The sequence below is a fragment of the Salvelinus alpinus genome, chromosome 39, assembly GCF_045679555.1.
Source record: "Salvelinus alpinus chromosome 39, SLU_Salpinus.1, whole genome shotgun sequence".
In the NCBI taxonomy this organism is placed as follows: Eukaryota; Metazoa; Chordata; class Actinopteri; order Salmoniformes; family Salmonidae; genus Salvelinus; species Salvelinus alpinus.
This window is the reverse complement of record NC_092124.1, coordinates 3,926,390-3,948,653: the sequence shown is the minus strand read 5'-3', so window position 1 is coordinate 3,948,653 and position 22,264 is coordinate 3,926,390. Positions and strand designations below refer to the sequence as shown.

General features: G+C 41.3%; 3 protein-coding genes across 5 annotated transcripts; 1 reads left to right on the top strand and 2 right to left on the bottom strand.

Moving 5' to 3' along the window:
• Positions 1 to 689: 689 nt before the first annotated feature.
• On the bottom strand, positions 690 to 6,541 carry LOC139566630 (AH receptor-interacting protein-like). 2 transcript variants are annotated; one of them, XM_071387865.1, is made up of 7 exons: positions 6,300 to 6,541; positions 3,943 to 4,125; positions 3,510 to 3,698; positions 3,100 to 3,276; positions 2,730 to 2,871; positions 2,252 to 2,478; positions 690 to 1,893 (listed from the first exon to the last, which is right to left on the bottom strand). In XM_071387865.1, the coding sequence occupies exons 1-7, from the start codon at positions 6,396 to 6,398 to the stop codon at positions 1,888 to 1,890; spliced, it is 1,023 nt and encodes a 340-aa protein (XP_071243966.1). In that variant the 5' UTR covers positions 6,399 to 6,541; the 3' UTR covers positions 690 to 1,887. The 2 variants fall into 2 exon arrangements, 1 of the variants encoding a protein (XP_071243966.1); XR_011673128.1 differs by having other exon boundaries at positions 1,381 to 1,893; positions 2,726 to 2,871; positions 6,300 to 6,454.
• A 4,313-nt stretch (positions 6,542 to 10,854) lies between these two features.
• Positions 10,855 to 14,067, bottom strand: LOC139566631 (transmembrane protein 134-like). 2 transcript variants are annotated; one of them, XM_071387866.1, is made up of 8 exons: positions 13,838 to 14,067; positions 12,858 to 13,123; positions 12,673 to 12,740; positions 12,441 to 12,527; positions 12,208 to 12,284; positions 11,726 to 11,770; positions 11,549 to 11,602; positions 10,855 to 11,216 (listed from the first exon to the last, which is right to left on the bottom strand). In XM_071387866.1, exons 2-8 carry the CDS (start codon positions 13,068 to 13,070, stop codon positions 11,134 to 11,136), a joined length of 627 nt encoding a protein of 208 aa, XP_071243967.1. In that variant the 5' UTR covers positions 13,071 to 13,123; positions 13,838 to 14,067; the 3' UTR covers positions 10,855 to 11,133. The 2 variants fall into 2 exon arrangements, with proteins under 2 accessions (XP_071243967.1, XP_071243968.1); XM_071387867.1 differs by having other exon boundaries at positions 12,441 to 12,500; positions 13,838 to 14,007.
• Positions 14,068 to 16,056: 1,989 nt separating this feature from the next.
• On the top strand, positions 16,057 to 22,264 carry LOC139566628 (plasma protease C1 inhibitor-like). Its single transcript, XM_071387863.1, has 10 exons — positions 16,057 to 16,214; positions 16,569 to 16,616; positions 17,021 to 17,309; positions 19,299 to 19,622; positions 19,832 to 20,047; positions 20,272 to 20,415; positions 20,692 to 20,895; positions 20,983 to 21,122; positions 21,229 to 21,451; positions 21,801 to 22,264. Exons 2-10 carry the CDS (start codon positions 16,569 to 16,571, stop codon positions 22,046 to 22,048), a joined length of 1,836 nt encoding a protein of 611 aa, XP_071243964.1. The 5' UTR covers positions 16,057 to 16,214; the 3' UTR covers positions 22,049 to 22,264.

Here is a 22,264-nt window from a genome sequence, read left to right as displayed (position 1 = left end):
TCCTTCTTGCCACCCTACATTACATATTTGTGGAAGGCTTGAGCAAGTCACATGCACACTGACCAGTCTTGGCCATAAGTCTGCTGCTCTTTCAAAGTTGCCATCAGACTCTTGGTAGCCTCTGCTCAGTCATCCAGATGAGGGCAGTCTAGGTGGTGCTATACACCTTTCACTTCGTCTTGACCGTGCTCCAAGGGATATTCAAGGCCTTTGAAATCTTTTTATGCTCATCCTCTGATCTGTCCCAGGGTTCTTTTGAAAGGTCATGGTTGAGCGTTTGCTTTGCAATTCACTACCCAGCAGAGGGAACCTACAGGAACTGCTAAATGTATCCTGAAATCATGTGAATCACTACAATTTAACACAGGTGGAGGCCAATTAACTTTGTGTGACTTAATGTGATTGGTTACACTGGAGGTAATTTAGGATTGCTATCCAACCAAGCTATTTCAGTTTAGGGGAAAAAACTAAATTGTTTTTTTTTTCACTTGGAAATTGTGGGGTAGGATGCAAAGACCAATTAATTTTTTTAATGCATTTACATTCCAGGCTAAGGCAACAAAAGGTGATCATTTTAAAAGGGGGTGTGGACTTTCTATAAACACTGTGTGGAGGTGAACGCTTTGCACAATGAGGCCTGGGTGAGTGTGCTCGCATGCAAACATTGGGTATCATTACAAACACACCAGTAAGAGTTGCACCTCTTTATTTGCCTTTGCAGTCATAACATGGCTGCAAAAAGCACTCGCTGTCCCGTCGTAGACATTTTATAGAAAGCATGATAAGTAGCCTGGTTAAACCAGGTTGAACACTGCTTACCAATGAAAACAATGTTGAGTGTAGTGTTTACTCTGCTTTTTAACCAGGCTAGATAACACCCATTTCATACAACTGACACTTGAGTCAAGTCATGGTGACCCTTTAGATAACATTTTCACAAAATACAAGGGACAAATGAGCTAAATGCTGGTATGATGAGATGTCAGTCGTTTGATGTGCAAACCTATGAAAATGGACCCTACAAAAAAGGCTATCTTGACCTTTTACTTGATGCTTGCCAGTGAGTCATCACCCGAGTTCTATTACCATCTGGAGCCCTTCAGTGACTACTCCTTCCAGGCCTCCAATAGACTAAAGTGGAGCCTTCACCATATTGCCTTCCCCTATCCAGTCCTTTCAGTTTAACAGACCGGGAAGGAGCTAGGGGCCAAAATGATGGCCACTATCCTAAACTACACTCACTGAAGCCAATGACTTGGCAAATCATTAGCTCTGTTCGACTGACCAAAAGGCAAGTGGGGTGGTGTTTGAGTTGAGGGCAAAAGAGTCCATTACAAATGTTCTAGCTTAAAATATACAGGACCACAAAGACAAATTAGCAAATGAAATGTAATACTAACATAGATACAAGTGAAGGTAAGAGTACATACATTGAATAGTCATATTAATAGGGATATAAACATATAAACATTAATAGGGATAAATAAGGGGTGAACAAGAGGGAAATGGTGGAGACTGCTCTAGTGTCCATAAATATATATCTTGTGATTGTCTCCGAAGTTGATGTCCCAGTCATACTGCCAGAAGTGGAGGATCTCCTGTGTATTCCTGTACTTTTACAGCATGTGTGTGTGATGTAACTGGCTGTTTGCGGTAGGGGAAAGCTGAACTTTGAAAGTCTGTTGGTGTTGAGGGTAGATGTGGGTGTGTAATGTCTTTCTATAAAAGATAAGTGAATCTAGAAAGAGAATGTGCCATGTGCACTGCGAAAGTGATGTTTCATGGGGAAAGTGAATATGGCTTTGGTGTGTGGATAAAACTAAACATGTCAATGTGTCCTCAACTGCTCCTCCTCTTCTTTATAACAAGAATAATGGTCTTCTTAATTCAGCCCTAAAAGAGTGCATAACAGTTTTAGACATTCAAAAAGAACATTACCTAATTAGTAATTCAACACTAAGGGATAATACTGCCAATTTAAAAAGACATCAATTAGTGTAAAGACACATGGATCATTCATTTCACTAGTAAAATAAAGTGTAGACATTTTCTTCACACCAGGTAATCTGATCGTAGATTTGGGAAAAACACTCATAGCATTCGTGTAAGAGTGCTGATATAGATTAATTTGGCCTTTTAGATTATAGGGACAAGGGGGGACCTGATCCTAGAAAAGCACTGCTACTCTCAGATGCTGTTTTAATATGGGCCCAGATTCGAGGAAACTTCTAGAAGGTACTCGGCTACTCACCGTGGTAGCGGTGGCGTTGCTGTCGTAGCTGAACAGACTCTTGTAGCGGCCCTTCTCCTCCTTCTCCTTGGAGCGGATCCTCTCCTCCATGGCCCTCAGCTCTTTAGCCACCGAGGGCCCCAGCGACGGGTCCAGCTCCACCACCTTGGCAAAATCGGCCCGCGCCTCCGTCTCGTTCCACACTGCCGCGTGGGCCTTGGCCCGCTTGAAGTAGGCCTTCATGTTGTCTGTGGGGGTGAGAGGTAAGAGTGTGTCAAAATGGTGTTAAGTTTACACACTTAAGTTAAGTAGCTGGTAGTAAGCAATAAAAATTCAAAAAGACTTGTCATTCACTAGCAACAGGCCTGCTGTAGACAACAGCACAGCAAAAGTAACAAATGTTTATTTTTTAGAGCATAGCCTATTATGTGAATTCAGCATATTCACTTGATCCTAGGGCAGGGCTACACCTGAATGTATTCAGAAGTGTGTGACTCACCCTCGTATTTGGAGATGATGGAGGAGCAGTGGTCCAGCACCTCGTAGTACTGACCCTGGACCAGCTGACACTGGCAGTAGTTCAGCATCAGGGGCGTGATCATGAGGTCCAGCTTGATCCAGCCCTCGTCGCCTGGACGCTCCTGATTGGAGGAGGGGCAAGGATGGGGAGGAGTTAGACGACTAGCTACTTATTTAGTGGGGTTAAGATGTTCTATATACAGGGAATGCATAGATCTCATTTGCCGCGCAGAATGGCTAGTTATCTCAACTAAATTAAAAGTATTTGTCTGCAGTGCTCTAAATGTTACCCTATTAAATGCCAAAAAAAGCAGGTCCCCAGGACTAGGTTCGAAGTCATAAATCTTTACCTTCATCTGCAGATTCTTTAGACAGGCGATGGCATTGTGGTACTTCTCGGCCGCTTCCTTCACGTCGCCCTTCTTGTAGAGGGCGTTACCCTCCACGTGGATCTGAGGCACCACCTCCAGCTTCTCCTCGTCCGTCATCGCCCAGATGTCCAGTCTGAACGAGCCGGGCGTCAAAACCTGGGGGAGGAGTCAATCATATTATTCAATCAAAATGAATTTACGCAGTGAAATGACAGCGGCATGAGTGCTGCTTGGGTGATAAAAGGATTAAAAAACATTTTGATGTAGTGCTTTTAACAGAACCAGTTGTCACAAAGTGATTTTACTGTAACCAGGCCTAGACCCCCAAAGAGCAAGCAGTGGCAAAGGGGAAAAACCCCTAATGGAGAATAAATAAGCCCCCACTTCACCTCCATGAGCTCCAGGGTGAAGACCAGGGGCTGAGGGTTGGCCTGGAGCTGGTCCAGGTCACAGTGGCCCAGGGAGTGGTGTGAGTGGATCTGAGCGATGCCACAGCAGTGTCTCTGGCCCTCCAGGGGGTCCTTCCCTGCACTGATGTTCCTCAGGGACTGGGACACCAGCGGGTATAGGGCTGTGTGCTGTAGGGAGAAGGAAAGAGGATGGTTACATTATTCACTAGGACAAATTGAGGGACTGGTGGATTTTAAAGTACAATTAAGGCAGTTCTCTGAAGGGAAACAATTAACAAAACGTATTGACAAACCCTGTCAAATTCCATAACGATCAATGTTTTTGCCTCCCATTTGCATGTCTGTGGGTGTGTGCACAAAAGTAACGGTCTCTAATCCATCCACGTCAACCATGTTAAGTTGGGCGACCCACCTTGACGTCACATGTGAAATCTGCCACTTCTCCCTCCCTCATGGTGCCAATGACTCGCTCCCACACGGCCAGCTTGAACTTCTTTCCCAAGATAAGTTCCATGGGCTTGCTCCGGCCCCCCATGGTCCTGGAGTCATCCAGCACCGTGCCATCACACAGGCTGGAGCGGTAGTGGAATATCACCTGTTGGAAAATTGGGGGGATAGAATGGAGAACTGGTATTACACAAGTGAACAAATCATGTAATACACTGAACAAAAATATAAACGCAACATGTAAAGTGTTGGTCCCATGTTTCATGAGCTGAAATAAAAAGATCCCAGAAATGTTCCATTACGCACAAAACACACGTATTACTCAAATGTTTAGCACAAATTTGTTTACATCCCTGTTAGTGAGCATTTCTCCTTTGCCAAGATAATCCATCCGCCTGACAGGTGTGGCATATCAAGAAGCTGATTAAACAGCATGATCATTACATAGGTGTGCCCTGTGCTGGGGACAATAAAAAGACCACTAAAATGTGCAGTTGTGTCACACAACACAATGCCACAAATGTTTCCAGTTTTGAGTGAGCATGAAATTGGCATGCTGACTGCAGGAATGTCCACCGGAGCTGTTGCCAGAGAATTTAATGTTAATTTCTCTATCATAAGCCACCTCCAAATGTAATTTTAGAGCATTAGGCAGAACGTCCAACCAGCCTCAACTGCAGACCACATGTAAACATGCCAGCCAAGGACCTCCACATCTGGCTTCTTCACCGGCGGGATCGTCTGAGACCAGCCACTCGGACAGCTGATGAAACTGTGGGTTTGCACAACCAAAGAATTTCTGCACAAACGTCAGAAACCGTCCCAGGGAAGCTGATCTGCATGCTCGTGGTCCTCACCAAGGTCTTGACCGGACTGCAGTTAGGCTTCGTAACAAACTTCAGTGGGAAAATGCTCACCTTAGATGGCCACTGGTACTCTTGAGAAGTGTGCTCTTCATGGATGAATCCCAGTTTCAACAGTACTGGGCAGATGGCAGAAAGCGTGTCTTACGTTGTGTGGGCGAGCGGTTTGCTGATGTCAACGTTGTGAACAGAGTGGGCCATGGTAGCAGTGGGGTTATGGTATGCGGCAGGCATAAGCTACGGACATCAAATACAATTGCATTTTATCGATGGCAATTTGAACACACAGAGATACCGTGACAAGATCCTGATGCCCATTGTTGTGCCATTCATCCACCGCCATCACCTCATGTTTCAGCATGATAATGCACAGCCCCATGTCGCAAGGATCTGTACACTATTCCTAGAAGCTGAAAATGTCCCAGTTCTTCCATGGCCTGCATACTCAGACATTTCACTCATTGAGCATGTTTGGGATGCTCTGGATCGAGGTGTATGACAGTGTGTTCCAGTTCCCGCCAATATCCAGCATTTCGCACAGCCATTGAATAGGAGTGGGACAACATTCCACAATCAACTCTATGCGAAGGAGACGTGTCGCACTGCATGAGGCAAATGGTGATCACACCAGATACTGAATGCTTTTCTGATCCACAACCCTACTTTTTTTTTTTTTTTTTTTTTTTTTAAGGTATCTGTTACCAACATATGGATATCTGTATTCCCAGTCATTTGAGATTCATACATTTGGGCCAAATGTATTTATTTAAATTGACTGGATTTCCTTTATATGAACTGAAACTCAGTCAAATCTTTAACATTTTTGCATGTTGCGTTTATATTTTTGTTCAGTGTACATGACATACATTGTATTGATGAAACAGAGTTTGTTCTGTTTAGTAACAGTAAAAGGTGTAGTTTCTACATAATCACTTCTCAGCAGTTGGACAATAAATGCTGATAGAGTGAGCTTGTTAAGGTTTAAAATGCATGTCTTTCACATATTAAAAGACCCCATATCAAACGAAATTCGAGATTTTTATCAACAGGCAGAGGCACAAATTCACATTGATTATCCAACCATACGGTCAATCTTGCCGACTTTCCAATTAAAACGTAGTAGTAATGTTTACAAGCTGACGGACATCCCCACCGACCAATAAGAGAGATGAAAATCAATAAAGACCGCCCTCTTACAGTATCACAAAAAAACCTTTCGTTTTTACTCCAATAATTACTTATTGGCTGATAATTTCTGTAAATAACAATTCTGGTAGACCGAGTTATAGTTTAGCTAAAATAAGGTAACGTATATATCAACTCAGAACATGTCAAACCTCGATAATTTCACTCCATTATAACGTTAGCAGCTAGCTAATAATGCCAATCCGTTTAGCCAGCACTACACATACAAAACTACCCTTTGAACGTGGATTAAATTCACAATTTTACAACTCACCTTGGTCCCATCAGGAAACGTTGACAGCTCTCCTTTGCCTGGACTGACCACTTTCTTCTGAATGCCTTCTGCTAGTAGCTTGGTAGCCAGTTCCTCCATCCTTGCTTCCCCCGAGTGTCAAGCCGACTGCCTATCTTCGGGAGAGCTCGCGAGCAATCGACACATCAATTGACGTCACTGCTGACGCCTTGGGACTTCAAGCAGTCTTGTGATTAGATTACCCTCTATCCTCCTCTTCAGTCATGGATCAAATCATTCTGCTGGTGTTTTGATACCTATTCACAAGTTTAAAGGTGACGTTCTAGAATCCACATCTTCATCTTCATACTCTCATTGAAAACATCAAATCGTTAGCTAAATATATTTTTGCAAGAGAAGACTTGGGTCATGGAAGTAGATGGGAATTTTTCAAATATAAAGTCAGAGTGGTAGCCATTAAACGCGCCAAAGAGCTGATGCAATTAAAGAACCTTAGAGAAAAAGAGATAATGAGCAAGCTTGACAGTTTTCTAAAGAAAGATAATCTATCTGAAGAAGAGGAGTCTGTATTCAAGTCTTTACAACTAGAATTAGAACAGCTATGCACGGCTCTGGCAAAGGGTGCCTTTGTAAGGTCAAAATCAAAATGGATTGAAGAGGGGGAAAGAAACACTAGTTACTTTTTTGCACTTGAAAAGAGAAACTATAAAATAAAATCTATAACTGCACTCAAAATTAACGATGTTTTATGCAAAGATCCCATTACAATATCATCATTTGTCAATTCCTTTTATGAAAACCTTTACGGCTCTCAATTTCAGGAAGATGGTTGTGAAAGCTACATTTGCCACATTCAGAATTATGTCCCTGTAATTGAGGATGATTTCCACTCAGTTTGCGATTCACCTGTGTCAATTGAAGAAATTAGAGAGGCTCTGAATTCAATGAAAAAAGGGAAATCACCTGGCCCTGATGGCCTGTCAGTTGAATTCTATAGACAGTTCTGAGAGTTACTAGAATACCCGATTTTTAATATGTTTCAAGATTGCATCAAAAGTGGGGAAATGGTCTCCACTATGAAACAGGGCCTTGTTTCACTGATTCCGAAGCCCGATAAAGACCCTTCTCTCATTGACAATTGGAGACCAATTACTTTATTAAATATTGATTACAAATTGATTGCTCTGGTTTATGCCAGAAGATTAAAGAAAGGAATAGATACCATTATAAATGAGACTCAAACAGGATTTATGAAGGGCCGTCACATAAGCTCTAACATTCGTTTAGTCTTGGACCTTATAGATTATTCAGATGCAATTGACTCAGATGCGGTTGTCTTATTTTTGGACTTCTGTAAAGCCTTTGACACAATTGAACATGAATTTCTCTTTAGGTCTCTTAAACTTTTGGGATTTGGTGAAAATTTTATCAAAGTAATTTGCATGTTTTACAAAGATATAAATAGTTATGTGTTACTAAACCTTAATACTTACAAAAGATTCAGTATCAACAGAAGTGTATGACAGGGATGCCCAATTTCGCCATTTTTATTCATTTTGGTTGTGGAACTTCTATCTCTAGATATTCTGAATAATGCAAATTTGTATGGCTTAACCATTTTTAACAAAGAAATCAAAATTTCCCAACTGGATGATGATGCTACACTTTTCTTACCAAAGACCAGGTCGCCCATTCCCTTAATGCTATAACTGCATTTTCTACTGCATCAGGATTAAAACTGAATGTTTCTAAATGTGAAATCTTATGTTTATTTGACTCTGATGATGAAGAAATAGAAAATATTCCTGTAAAGGACTGTGTTAAATATTTAGGAATACATCTGTCAAAAAAACACTTAGTCAGACAACATTTGAATTTCTCTCCAAAAATTAAGAAAACCAAAAATATATTCAATAATTGGCTACAAAGAGATTTTTCTATACTTGGGAGAGTACTTCTGTCCAAGACAGAGGGACTGTCTCGTTTTGTGTACCCCTCATTATCGTTATGTGTAAATCCTGCTACTTGTAAAGAGATCAATAAGACCTTTCTTGACTTCATCTGGAAAAATAAGTCTCACAAACTAAAAAAGTCAGTCCTTTCTAACAAAAGAGCTGAAGGAGGTCTGGAAGAGTTGGATTTTGTTGACATAAATAACACTTTCAAGATAAACTGGTTGAAAAGATGTTTGATCAATACTGATTCAATATGGTATTTAATTCCAAAAATGGTGTTTAATAAGTTGAGAGGTCTTCAATATTTACTGAAATGTAATTATATTCCTGAAAGATTACCTGCTAAATTGGATAGGTTTCACCAACAAGCTTTAATGGCCTGGAAAATATGTATCCTGCACAATTTCTCCCCACATAAAGCTCTTTTGTGGAATAATTCAGACATAACTGTAAGGAATAAATCATTGTTCTACCCCAGCTGGCATGAGAGGAATATTGACTTTGTTCTTGATGTTTTCGACAACAAGGGTAATATTCTCACATATGAACAATTTATAACATTGAAAGAGTTTCCAATACCTTTCAGAGAGTTTATTTCTGTGATCAAAGCCGTTCCCAGTGGTCTAACTACACTAATGAAAACTCATCTTAGCTTTGGTAATGATCACAAAGTTTATCCAGAACTCAGATTGGAAGGTGTAGGCTTACTTGAGAGATCTTGTTGTAATAAATATAATAGACAAATTCTTCATTCACAAAACCAACTTACACCGAGAGGAAAGTTTTTCTGGAACATGCTTATTCCTGACATTGTCTGGACAAATACATGGTTAAGGCCTTACAAATACTGTATACCAAAGAAAGTTAAGGAAGTGCACTTCAAAATTTTACATAAGATATATCCATGTAATTCTATGACATCCAAATTTGTGGCTGTTGATGATATCTGCGTTTTCTGTGAAAAAGGTGAGAATCTGTCCCACTTGTTCTTTGAATGTAAATTTGAGTCAGAATTTTGGGAAAACCTTGCAAAATACTTATTTACCATTATGAACACTACCTATGTTTTTATAACAAAACCACGGAAATGATTGATTTTTTTTATTCTTGTTGCTAAATACTTCATACACAAACAAGAATTCCAAAATTCTATACCAAAATTAATTTTTTTTTGATTGAATTTAACTATTTTATTAAAACATTAACCCTTGTGAACAATAACAAGAATAACATTTTCCTAAATCATTACAATAAGATTTTTTCAGAGTGATTACAATTGCACTAGAATTGTTTATTTTTTTATATTTTTTGTTTGTTCCAATATTTTCTCGTTAATACCTGCATTCTGTTTTGTATGATGTAAGAATGTAAATTGTTGAACTGTATTTTGAATATAATTTTTTAAAATAAAAATTTGATTACCCTCTACCAGTTAAATCAAATCAAATTGTATTGGTCACATACACATGGTTAGCAAGCAGATGTTATTGCGAGTATAGCGAAATGCTTGTGCTTCTAGTTCCGACAGTGCAGCAATATCTAACAAGTAATATCTAACAATTCCACAACAAATATCTAACTGAGAAATGGAATAAGAATATATAAATATATGGATGAGCAATGTCAAAGTGGCATAGGCTAAGATGCAATAGATAGTACAGAATACAGTATATACATATGAGACGAGTAATGCAAGACATGTAAACATTATTAAAGTGACTAGTGTTCCATTTATTAAAGTGGCCAGTGATTACAAGTCTGTATGGAGGCAGCAGCCTCACTGTGCTAGTGATGGCTGTTTAACAGTCTGATAGCCATGAGATAGAAGCTGTTTTTCAGTCTCTCGGTCCCAGCTTTGATGCACCTGTACTGATCTCGCCTTCTGGATGGTAGCGGGGTGAACAAGCAGTGGCTTGGGTGGTTGTTGTCCTTGATATTTTTGGCCTTCCTGTAACATCGGGTGCTGTAGGTGTCCTGGATGGCAGGTAGTTTGCCCTCAGTGATGCGTTGTGCAGACCGCACCGCCCTGTGGTTGTGGGCGGTGCAGTTGCCGTACCAGGCGGTGATACAGCCCGACAGGATGCTCTCAATTGTGAATCTAAAAGTTTGTAAGGGTTTTAGGTGACAAACTGTTGCGCCTTCTTCACCACACTGTCTGTGTGGGTGGACCATTTCAGTTTGTCAGTGATATGTACACAGAGGGAATTAAAACTTTCCACCTTCTCCATTGCTGTCCCATCGATGTGGATAGGGGGGGTACTCCCTCTGCTGTTTCCTGAAGTCCACAACCATGAAAATGTGATTGTCCGTTGATTCTTTTCCTCCACTCTTCTCTAACATTGATGTGGCTAAGTTTTCCCTACACACCAACATTATGCTTTTCAAATGCTTTTTGTTCCAAAAGGAGCCAAAACACTGCAAAACATTTTAGTCTTGCACGCAGAGCGAAAATACTCATCATCCCAGTCATTAACATCTTGGGTATGTGGCCCCACCAAACACATCTGAGAGAAATACCTAATACTTTCGGCACCGACCGCATCACAGCTGTCCTAAAATCCCCATGCGCTTCGCATTATCGCAACACCAGCACTATTAACAAACACTGACTCATGGAGACCTTTTAAAAGTAATATACAAAAAAACAGGTTTATTGTAGTTTCACAGTCACTATTTACTCACGAGACATGACACAAACAGGCAGGGCAAATCAGACTCCTTCTCTTCCATACAGGATGTGCAAGAAGCTTATCGAGGCACAAAGTGGTTGAGTTTGTAGTAGTGGTCAGTATAAAGACAGGGTAAAAAGGTTTGACATAATAAGAAAAAACATCTTTGTTACATAATTGAAAAAAGTACAATACTCAAAATTGTACAAAAAAAAGGTGTAGTGCAATGGGTCATTTTTCAAAATAGGGCAAGTAGAAGAACTTGAAGCCTCTTCTTCCCCGAACCGCACAACTGATGTAAATCACATGGTACACTGAGGGAAAAGGAGAGAAAACAATTACCACACTGTTTTAATCATTTCTCTAGTAAACATATGAAGCCATAGTAATGCACATGTAAACTGTGAAGCTTTTGTAATGCCTGTGTGTATTTAATCTGCAGATTACTTGTTTCAACATACACAGTGATAAGTCTGTGACAGTAGGGACTTCTACACACCATTACAGGACTGTTTATGTTCACATTCCCACCCACATGCACTGTCCAGACGTTATGATTAAAAAGACAGGAGAAAAGGCTGAAAGACGTGTGAAACATGAAATACATTGACAATACAGCCAAGTCAAGGTAAAGAGCACTATATACCCCCAGGAATGAAGAGAAGAAATCCAGGGATGAAGAAAATGGCACTTGAGACACCTGTGGAAAACATCAAAGATACCATGTCAAAGCCCACAGTAAAAGACTACCAACGACCAAGAATAGAGACATCTTCACTGATATGTGACAACACATCCCACATTCACTGAATCTCTTTTTTACCTGCATCCGGATTCAATTGTATTACGACACCAGTGAAAATGAGAGCTGAGAGAAAGAAAACATGGACATTTAATGAAAAGGCAATATCTCAAGATAACTAAAAATAGATATGAGAACACAAGAGGAGTTATTCCGGGGCAAAGTTCAGTGCCATGAATGCATTACAATGGCTGACAATGGGTGGTAAAAAACAAGACACATCTATAAAATATAAACCGCCGTACACAAACTAAATGTCAGACTGCAGTGTTTCCCAACCCATTCCTGGGCTGTGTGCACATTTTTTTCCCAAGCCTGGTAATAACACACAGGATGCAATGTATCAGCAAGCCTTTGGTTAGTTGAATCAAGTGTGTTAGTGCCGGGCTGGTACAAAAATGTGCACACCTTGCGCGTTCGCCCAGGAATGGATTGGCGAAAAACACTGTTGGAGGAGAATCACGGTTGATGTTTTCTCTTTCAGCAGAGATGGTGTGACTTACCGACTCCAGTGACGAGGAGAAGGAATGAGGCGAGGACCACTCTTCTGTTCTTCTTCACCAGAGGGTGAGACGTCCACCTGAGGAAAACATCAGGGTTTTCCTCAGTCATTGTGGGTGTTTGAGAGTGTGTGAGAGTACATCCTTGATCTTATGTGATATTGTGGGCATGGTTCAGTGTAATGCATTCTTGTGAATGACTGTTTGTGTGCGCGTTTGTGTGCGTGGTTAATTACCCGCAGCAGTGTGCAGAGAGCTGAGTGACAGAACTCAAAGTGCTGAACGACCACTGGGAGCTGCAGTAAGACAGAGTAGCGGGATCACTGAGGGGGGGGGGGGGGGGGAAATGGGAAAGTTGAACATCTTTCTTGATATCATAGAAAATAAGGAACACGCATTTACGTTTGAGGGTGCCATTTTCATCTAGGTAATGCCAGATGCAATCACAACACGCCAATGAAGACAAACCTGATTTTGAAGAAGTTATTGAAAGAGGAATTGCCACTGCTGCCCAAGACGTCTTCATTTTCCAGATTCTGTGCGAGCAGAGAGAAAGAGAAAAATGTTAGGTCACCACCACACCCTGATATCACTTCTATGTGTGTGTGTGTGTGTTACGTCTATACGTATGTGTGTGTATGATGGGGCATCACCTGGTACTTCAGACTGCTGCTGTGGTCGGGGGAGCCAGCCACAGCGGAGGGCGAGTGAGTCTGGGGTTTGGCAAAGGACAGGGTACCGAACGTCATCTCTCCCCCCTCTCTGTCTTTCTCTCGGCCCTTCCATCCTTCCTTCTCTCCATCAGATACCCCTTCATCCTCTCCCTCCAGCACAAACGCGTCATCGATGCTGAACTGCGTTTCCATAGCCGGCGTTTGCCAATACTCTCACACCTTGCCGCTGCTTTGGTTGATATACACTGTGGGTTGAGGGGGAAATTCAGCAAACAATGGAAATCAAATCAAATGTACAAAAGCAGATTTTCTATCCAAGGGCCATATATGTGGATGTCAACATAGGGCTCTGATCTAGGCTAAACTAATAGCTATAGTTAAGTGGACTATAGTTAAGCTATAGTTAAGCTAATAGTTAAGTGGACTCGTCTTGTGTTAGCAGTTCGACATGTGTGAAATCGACATCATACAGCCAGCCTTTGGGTTAATGATTAACCACATTGAAGCTCAGGCTGCATGTCGTTTTCAACAAAGAAAATTCAGCGATATTTTTTTTTTTCTTTTTTTTTTCGTATTTGTAACATTCATATGAATTAAACAGATCTTGCGTAAATCTTTGATAAACCAAATTGTTTACATCTCCACTGTACCCTCTAGCCCTGCGACTGGCAAACACGTCTTTCGTAGATAAGGACATTAAGCAGCATTACGTTACTAGTAACGTTATCCGGTTGAAAAACGTTAGCTAAGTGGTAGAAACAACATCAACAAAGAGCGTTGCTAACTAATAAACACAAATGCGTTTACGTCAACGTACATTATTATCTGAAGCTCTTTATGAGATAATTATTGGAAACATTTAAAAGCAACTTTTAATAGCTACTTTATCGGTTATGTCTACATTGTTTGGTTGCACTGCTCCGCTAACGGCTAGCAAATTACATAAGGAATAAACTTACTCTCTTTTTCAGGCGATTTGACTTAAATTTCACGTTTCCATGTGCATGTTCACATATTTACATTATTTGCTGTAAGCCTTTGTTTGTAATATGCCATACTAATCTGACTGCAAAAACTTCCCAAAACTTTAGACTTTCCTTATGCATCCGGTTTACGATTGGACATGACTGAGTGAAACCTATTCGGATTCTAATACGCCCAAATGAAAAGGCTCTACTAATCGATCGCTGCCTTGCAATGTCGATTTATCATGTACTTAATACGAAAAAAAAGTATTATCCATAAAATAACACGAATGTTAATTTTCATTCGTTCATGTTTGTTCATGTTCATTCGTTCATGTTATGTTTATAGCAAAACAACAAGCGGCACACATAAATATTATATTGATACATATTTGTGAAAAGTTGACCTTATCAATGTTAATCAAGATGAATATACATAACTATAAAAAATACAAAGATAAACTATACCGAACAGAAATATAAATGCAACATGCAACAATTTCAAAGATTTTACTGAGTTACAGTTCACATAAGGAAATCAGTCATGCCCTAAGATCGAATCGCACTACACCGGCTCCGAAGCTCGTCGGATGTGGCATACTTATTTTACTTATTTTCCACCATAATTTGCAAATAAATTCATTAAAAATCCTACAATGTGATTTTCTGGATTTTTTCTTCTCATTTTGTCTGTCATAGTTGAAGTGTACCTATGATGAAAAATTACAGGCCTCTCTCGTCTTTTTAAGTGGGAGAACTTGCACAATTGGTGGCTGACTAAATACTTTTTTGCCCCACTGTACATAATTACCTCAATTCCGGTGCCCCAGCACATTGACACATTGACTCTGTACCAGTACCCTCTGTATATAGCCACACTATTGTTATTTACTGCTACTCTTTAATTATTTGTTATTCTTATCTTTAACTTTTTTTTTGGTATTTTCTTAAAACTGCATTGTTGGTTAAGAGCTTGTAAGTAAGCATTTCACTGTATGGCCTACACCTTTTGTATTCGGCGCATGTGACAAATATAATTTAATTTGATTTGATATGATATATGGATTTCATATGACTGGGAATACAGATATGAATCTGTTTGTCTCCAATACCTTAAAAAAAAGTAGGGGCATGGATCAGTATCTGGTGTGGCCTCATGCATCTCCTTTGCATAGAGTTGATCAGGCTGTTGATTGTGGCCTGTGGAATGTTGTTCCACTCATTTTCAATGGCTGTGCGAAGTTGCTGGATGTTGGCGGGAACACACTGTTGTACGTGTCTATCCAGAGCATCCCAAACATGCTCAACGGGTGACATGTCTGTTGAGTATGCAGGCCATGGAAGAACTAGTTAGTTACTCTATAAATTACATTTTCAGCTTCCAGGAATAGTGTACAGATCCTTGCGACATGGGCCTATGCATTATCATGCTGAAACATCAGGTGATGGCGGCAGATGAATGGCTCAACAATGGGCCTCAGGATCTCGTCACAGCATCTCTGTGCTTTCAAATTGACATAGATATAATGCAGTTGTATTAGTTGTCCGTAGCTTATGCATTCCCATACCACAACCCCACCGCCACCATGGGGCACTCTGTTCACAATGTTGACATCAGCAAACCGCTCGCCCACACAATGCCATACACGTGGTCTGCGGTTGTGAGGCCGGTTGGACGTACTGCCAAATTCTCTAAATTGACATTGAAGGCGGCTTATGGTAGAGAAATTAAAATAAAATTCCCTGACAACAGCTCTGGTGGACATTCCTGCAGTCAGAATGCCAGTTGCACGCTCTCTCAAAACCCGAGACATCTTTGGCATTGTGCTGTGTGACAAATCTGCACATTCTAGAGTGTCATTTTATTGTTCCCAGCACAAGGTGCACCTGTGTAAAGATTATGCTGTTTAATCAGCTTCTAGATATACCACACCTTTCAGGTGGATGGATTGTCTTGGCAAAGGAGAAATGCTCTTGAGCAGGGATGTAAACACATTTGTGCACGACATTTGAGAGAAATAAACTTCTGCGTATGGAACATTTCATTTTATTTTATTTCAGCTCGTGTAACACGGGACCAACACTAGATGTTGCGTTTCTATTTTTTGTTCAGTGTATTATGGGAGCTTTTGCCAAATAACCATGTGATTTTCGGTAAATCAGCCCGTACAAAGTGCAAACACACAAGACCACTAATCAAACAGTAAACAGATAAGTCATTATTTTTGGTGAGAGGAGGGAAGGGAAGGACACACACATACTGAACACACGCAGTAGGACGTGAACGTTTTTTTCCCCCCAGTTGAGATAATATATCATCATCCGCCTTAGACAATTTCTGATGCTGTAGTATTTGCAAGTGACCTGCAGTGTGAGTAAACTTTTTAAATGCCTTTCTAAAGATCTACCAATGACTCAATCACGATAGGCCTACTGTCATAGGGATATCATGGTTAGGTACTCTAGAAATAATATTTCTGATATTGCTTGTCTATGTTGTTATAACTGCAAATGCCATGTCTAATATTTTGCTTGTTGCCCTGAGATATAGAGCATGAGTGAATGACCAATCGGATTAGGAAAGAATCCATGAATATGTGCCAAACTAGTCTTGTTTTTTTTTTCTTCTATTGATTTTTTCATTCCCATTGCCCCTTTGCCCGCTGTGTCCCACCGTCCCTTCCTACCTCTTCTCTCCCTCTCTATCTTTCTTCATCTTCCCTAGATGGGGATTTCAGTCCTATCGTGTGTCTCCCTCCTGCTTGTCTTTGAGGTAACACAAAGGTCCAGTTTCCTGGAGAAAGATTAAGAACACTCCTGGACTGAAAAGCATGCTAAATGGAGAATCTCTGTTGAAAATGCTTTTTAGTCCCGGGTCCGTTACCTGCATTCACAAAGAGTAGGATTGCTGTTTGGCTTTCGCTTTTAGATCATAATGAATATGATAATATGGACAGGGCAGACCTGACGCTAGATCAGCACTACTACTCGAAGACACTTTTTGAATAAGGGCCCAGGAGTCTAGGCGTAAATCTGGTTCTGGGAAACTGGCCCATTTTGTTTTGTAATATCAAACCCTGGTTTTTAGGACAAATGCTAATGTGGCACAGAGACACCTCATGTACCTTACTGCCTCCACCTTCTTGTTTGGTTGTCCATCCCTGTCTCTCTATCCAGCTTTTCTCTTCCTCCGTTGGGGTCCTGCAAGGTGTACCTGGCTCCACCCTGGTCTTCCCATGTCTCCCTGGCCAAAACCAACAAAGCTTTGCTGGGGCTAAGATCACCTGGAAATACAACGACTTCCTGGTTCCCGACTACCCAGAATCGTCAAAGCAACTCAAGCTTTCCAAGGATGGCTTCTATCTGGAAATCTCTCCTGTCAGTGTAGCCAACGAGGGGGAATATGAATGTGTGATCAAGCAGAATGATATGGAGTGGCAAAAAGTGCACATAGTCCAGGTTGATGGTAAGGACACATACTGCCACCTCCTATTTTCATCGCAACTGCCTGTGACGTGATGTAGGCCTTTCTTGAAATAGACACTCCACTTCATTTAAACATTTAAAAAAAAATCATGTTACAAGTTAAAACTCAATCACTGGTTCACTTTTCCTTATTCGTACAGAGTGCCTACATTTTTACACTTAGTAATTAATCTTCAAGTCTATGTTGAGAAGAGAAATAGGTCGACAACTTTAGCAGAGTGTTGTGTCTTGGCTATCATTAATGTTACGACGATTGTTTTATCAACTCGATTAACTATGTTCAATTATTACAATGATTAAATGAATCCTGTAACAATTTACTCAATACCAATCTTGGGGCACCACGGAAAAAGTTTATTTAACGAGTTACCATTTTTCAAATGAACTCTCACGGATATAAAGATCTCTTACATTTCAGTCATCAATCAGTCATTAATTAATTGTTATCTTCTATCAGTCTCATTCTGAATGTCGCAAAATCCTTGGATATCTGCACAAACCCTAGCATAAATTATGAATCAGAGCTATATACAAATTGGCTTAATTTTTTATTTACTAACTAACTAAATAATCACACAGAAATACATAAACAAAAACAGAATAGCTTACACATTGATTACTACATAAAGCAATGAAAGGTCCCGAGGGTAATAAACCGATATGACGGCTTGCTACACAAAATGAAAAGGGAGGGGCATTTAAGAAAGAGCGGGAGAAAAGACAAAGGACTTCACTATCATACATACAGCTGATAACTATGCTCATGGAAATGCTAATACTTTGCACATGAACGGCCCGTTCATTCGAAAATAATTGCAATGTACTTATTTACAATTGTATGCCTTTGTTGTCTCTCTGTTGAAATTGCCGGTCCATTTTCTGGAGAGTCAGTCGACAGAAAGTCTCTGGTTGTCCACCAGAGGTCACCATGTCCTTTGCAGTCGTAGCTTGTCCAGCGGCTCTGTTCCTTAGAATAGGGTGGTGAGAGGAAATTGTTCTTTGTCTCTTGTCTTCGGTCGAGGTTCCTAGACTATTTTACATATACAGCTGCTGACTGTGAATGTGTAGTCTTTAGTTTTGTAGATTTCTGAACCATTTGTAACGTATTCAGCTGGCGCTGCACATAGCTGGTCTATAGAGTCTAACCATTTGTGTGGTTCTCGTGATGTCTGGACTTGTAGAGATTTTCTTCTTCTCTAAAGAAAGTTTCAGAGTTTCGAGCCATTCCGTACCTTTCAGCTCACGCTGTCGGTCTCGCTGGCCTAATGTACATTTTGTCACGAGTCCTATTTAAGCACTCTGGGAAAAAGGGGCGTTCCCTCATTTTGTCGTAATGTCTGTGCTCACGTGGGTGTGGTCACTGACTGGTTAAGACTTCATATGAAAATCAAGGCTAACATCACGTTACATCTTCTCACAAATAGTTTAATATTTAATCATATACGTTCCCCCAACATTTGGGTGTGACCCTGACAACTGGGAAATATATACATTCAGAGATACAGTTAGGTTGTTGTACTGTCCTTCATGAGATCCCAAAACACAACTGATCTGACATAATTGTTCTTTAAATATCACGGACCATTCCAACTCTTTGGATTACAGAAATATTGTTTCATTCCCCACTTTTGGATGATGGAGTTTTCGCGAAGAGAGGAGAGAGAGGGGGGGGGGGGGGGGGGGGCAATCTGGCATCTATGATCCTCACCTTAAAGGGCAAGTCATGACAAGAGGGTTTAGATCACAATGAATAAGTCATTCAGTCGATTTAAACATACAGCCCCAGAACTTCAGTGTATTCATAGATTGTGATTCCTAAACACTGGTGAAATATGGGGCAATTATTTTGTTGCAGTTTAGCAAACTCTACAGGTCAGCAAACATTGCATGCATTTTGAGGTTGGCTCCAGAAATTATTTCTACTGTTGTGGTGTCTTTCTGTCTTCCATCTTGGTCTCTGTCCCTCCAGTGTCCAGCAGCTACATTCTCAAAGTAAACGAAGGGTCCACTGTGAATTTACCTTGTGATCGCCCACCATCCAGCAAAGACCTGGTCCATTGGTACAGATATGATAAAGGAATGACGAACGGCACACGGAAGCAGTTGAATCCTGCAGAGACTGGAGAAATGGTGGATGGTGACAGACTAGAATGGCTTTTTGGCCCCCTTGAAAAAGATATGACAATCACACTTAATGGGGTCAAAATGGAGGATGCCGGCATATATTACTGTGAGACAGCTGAGGAGGGCAGAGACAGCAGCAACTTTAATACAATTGAACTAATTGTGGAAGGTACGTTTAGCTAACCTTCTTCTTCTTCCATTACACTCTCAAAATTTGCATATATATACACGTTTGTTAAATTGGTGTAATTCGCAAATGTCCAAATTGATTCCAAATAGCCATAATGTCCAAATGTTAGACACTCACCTGCAATGTTCAAGACACTGTCACACTCTTGATTTGTTGAAATTATAATCTTCATTCGCCATTTCTTTTAGCTGCGCCCACCGTTCTTCCTTACTCCTGCGTTGGGTTCATGACCCCCTGGGAATCGTGTCAGGACGAGACCAGCAGGTCGTGGGAGGCCATGCTAGGAGAATCCCTCAATGAGTTCTCCATGAAGCTTTATGCCCACCTCAGCCAATCACAGCCCATGAATAACCTGCTCTTCTCTCCAATCAGCATCAGCGGGGTGTTAACCCACCTGTTACTAGGTAAGAAAGAGAGGGTGGGGCTTCTTTAAAATGGAACATGGAGAGGGGTTGTCCAACTGCACTCATACTCTAGACCTCAGTTCTTTTGAAAATAAAGCAACACTCTTGATATAAACTCTCACTGAATGATTGATGTGTGGAAGGCCAAGTAAAATACATACTGTATCATCCTCTCTCTCTCACTCTCTCTCTCTCTCTCGCTCTCTCTCGCTCTCTCTCATTAGGGGCTCGTGGCAAGACAAGGAGAGACATGGAGACGGCTCTCTGTCTGTCTCACGACTTCTTCTGTGTTCATTCCGAGATGAAGAAACTGAAGCTGAAACTTCAGGACACACTGAAGATGGCCTCCCAGATCTACTACAACCCCAGTACTACCAGAGCACAATTAATACTCATGATAGTTATAGCTTGTTCTCCACATATAATTTCGAATTCTCGTCGTATATTGTCAATTTAATCATTGTCGCCATACCCCCTTAACTCACTGTCTGTCTGTCTGTCTGTCTGTCTGTCTGTCTGTCTTTCTGTCTGTCTGTCTGTCTGTCTGTCTGTCTGTCTGTCTGTCTGTCTGTCTGTCTGTCTGTCTGTCTGTCTGTCTGTCTGTCTGTCCACCTCTCTGACATTCCCTCTCTCTCCCCCCTCAGATATGAAGTTGAGTGAGTCCTTTACCAACCAATCCATGCAGTTCTACGATGCGGATCCAGTCAAATTGACCAATAGCAGTGAGGTAAACGTGGAAATGATCAACAGTTGGGTTGCAAAGCAGACAAATAATAAAATCAAAGAGCTGGTCGACTCTGTTCCCGCCCACACCGAACTGCTACTCCTCAATGCTGTGTTTTTCAATGGTCAGTATCCTGTGTGTGTCTATCTGATAGGATATAGTCTATTTTAGCGGATATGGAGTATGTGGATAATAAATATATCTGTTTCAGGTCAATGGAAGATGAAATTTGATGCAAAATCCAACATGTTTCCATTTGTGAAACTGAATGGTGATACTGTGAAGGTGCCTGTCCTCTACAGTGCCAAATACAAATTGGCTGTGAAATATGTCCCGGCAGTGAAGGCACAGGTAACCATTTTGATTACACACACCCACACTTACATGCACAGATACACTGTAAGCGATCACACACACACAATCTACGTAACATTCTGACCTTGTCTATCACCCATAGGTGGCGATGTTCCCTCTCTCTGGTGCAAGTAGCTTGTTCATCTTGCTCCCGCCCACTACCAAGCTCTCAGACCTGCAATTGGTGGAGGGGAAGATGACGGACAAGGCAGTGAGCCAGATGGTGGAGCAGATGAATCAGGTGTCTCCCCAGGCCACCGAGGTCACTCTGCCCAAAATCAAACTGGACATCCGGACCGAGATGAACACCCTGCTCAGGAAGATAGGTCTGTCCGTATGCGTGTCTATCTGTCTGTCTTTTAGCTTACCTGCTGCCTGACTGTTCGAATTATAAGACTGTGCATTTTGTTGTAGCCACCTGATTCAACTAGCCACCAAGCCCTTGATTAGTTGAACCAGATGTTTGTGCTTGGCTACAACAAAAATGTCTTCATCCAGAAGCAGGAATGGATTTCCCCAGGTCGTTCTAAGTCAACCTAAACCAACAACTCTGGCTTTTCTTGATTTGACTCTCTCACTTCTCTCCCTCTACCTTCTCTTTTTCCTTCTGCCCCTCTTCGCTCTCCTTCTCTCATATCTCCCTCCTCTTACTCCCACACCTCTTTCTTCCCTTAGGTTTGTCGGAGCTGTTCGACAGCGCCAACCTGTGTGGCCTCTACCCCGACAACGAGTTGCTCCTGACGGAAGCCCGCCACCGGGCCTTCCTCTCCCTGACGGAGGAAGGTGTGGAGGCTGGGGCGGCCACCTCCCTCTCTTTCTCCCGCTCCTTCTCTTCCTTCTCAGCCCTCAGGCCCTTCCTGATGATACTGTGGAGCGACCAGGCCAAGGCCCCACTGTTCGTGGGCCGAGTGACCGAGCCGTGAGAGAAGGAGGAAGAGAGAGGGAGAGAGGGTAGCATGCATATATAAAAAAGCCGTGTTTGCAAAAGAAAAGGACAACTTCATTCTATGAAATTACATGTTCATTGTAACTTCATAGAATGACTGTCAAAGTGTTTTAAAATGAATACTCGGTAGGGCTTGCTATAGGTTGTCACAAAATGCATGACTTATCAAATAATAAAAGTTGACATCTCTCCA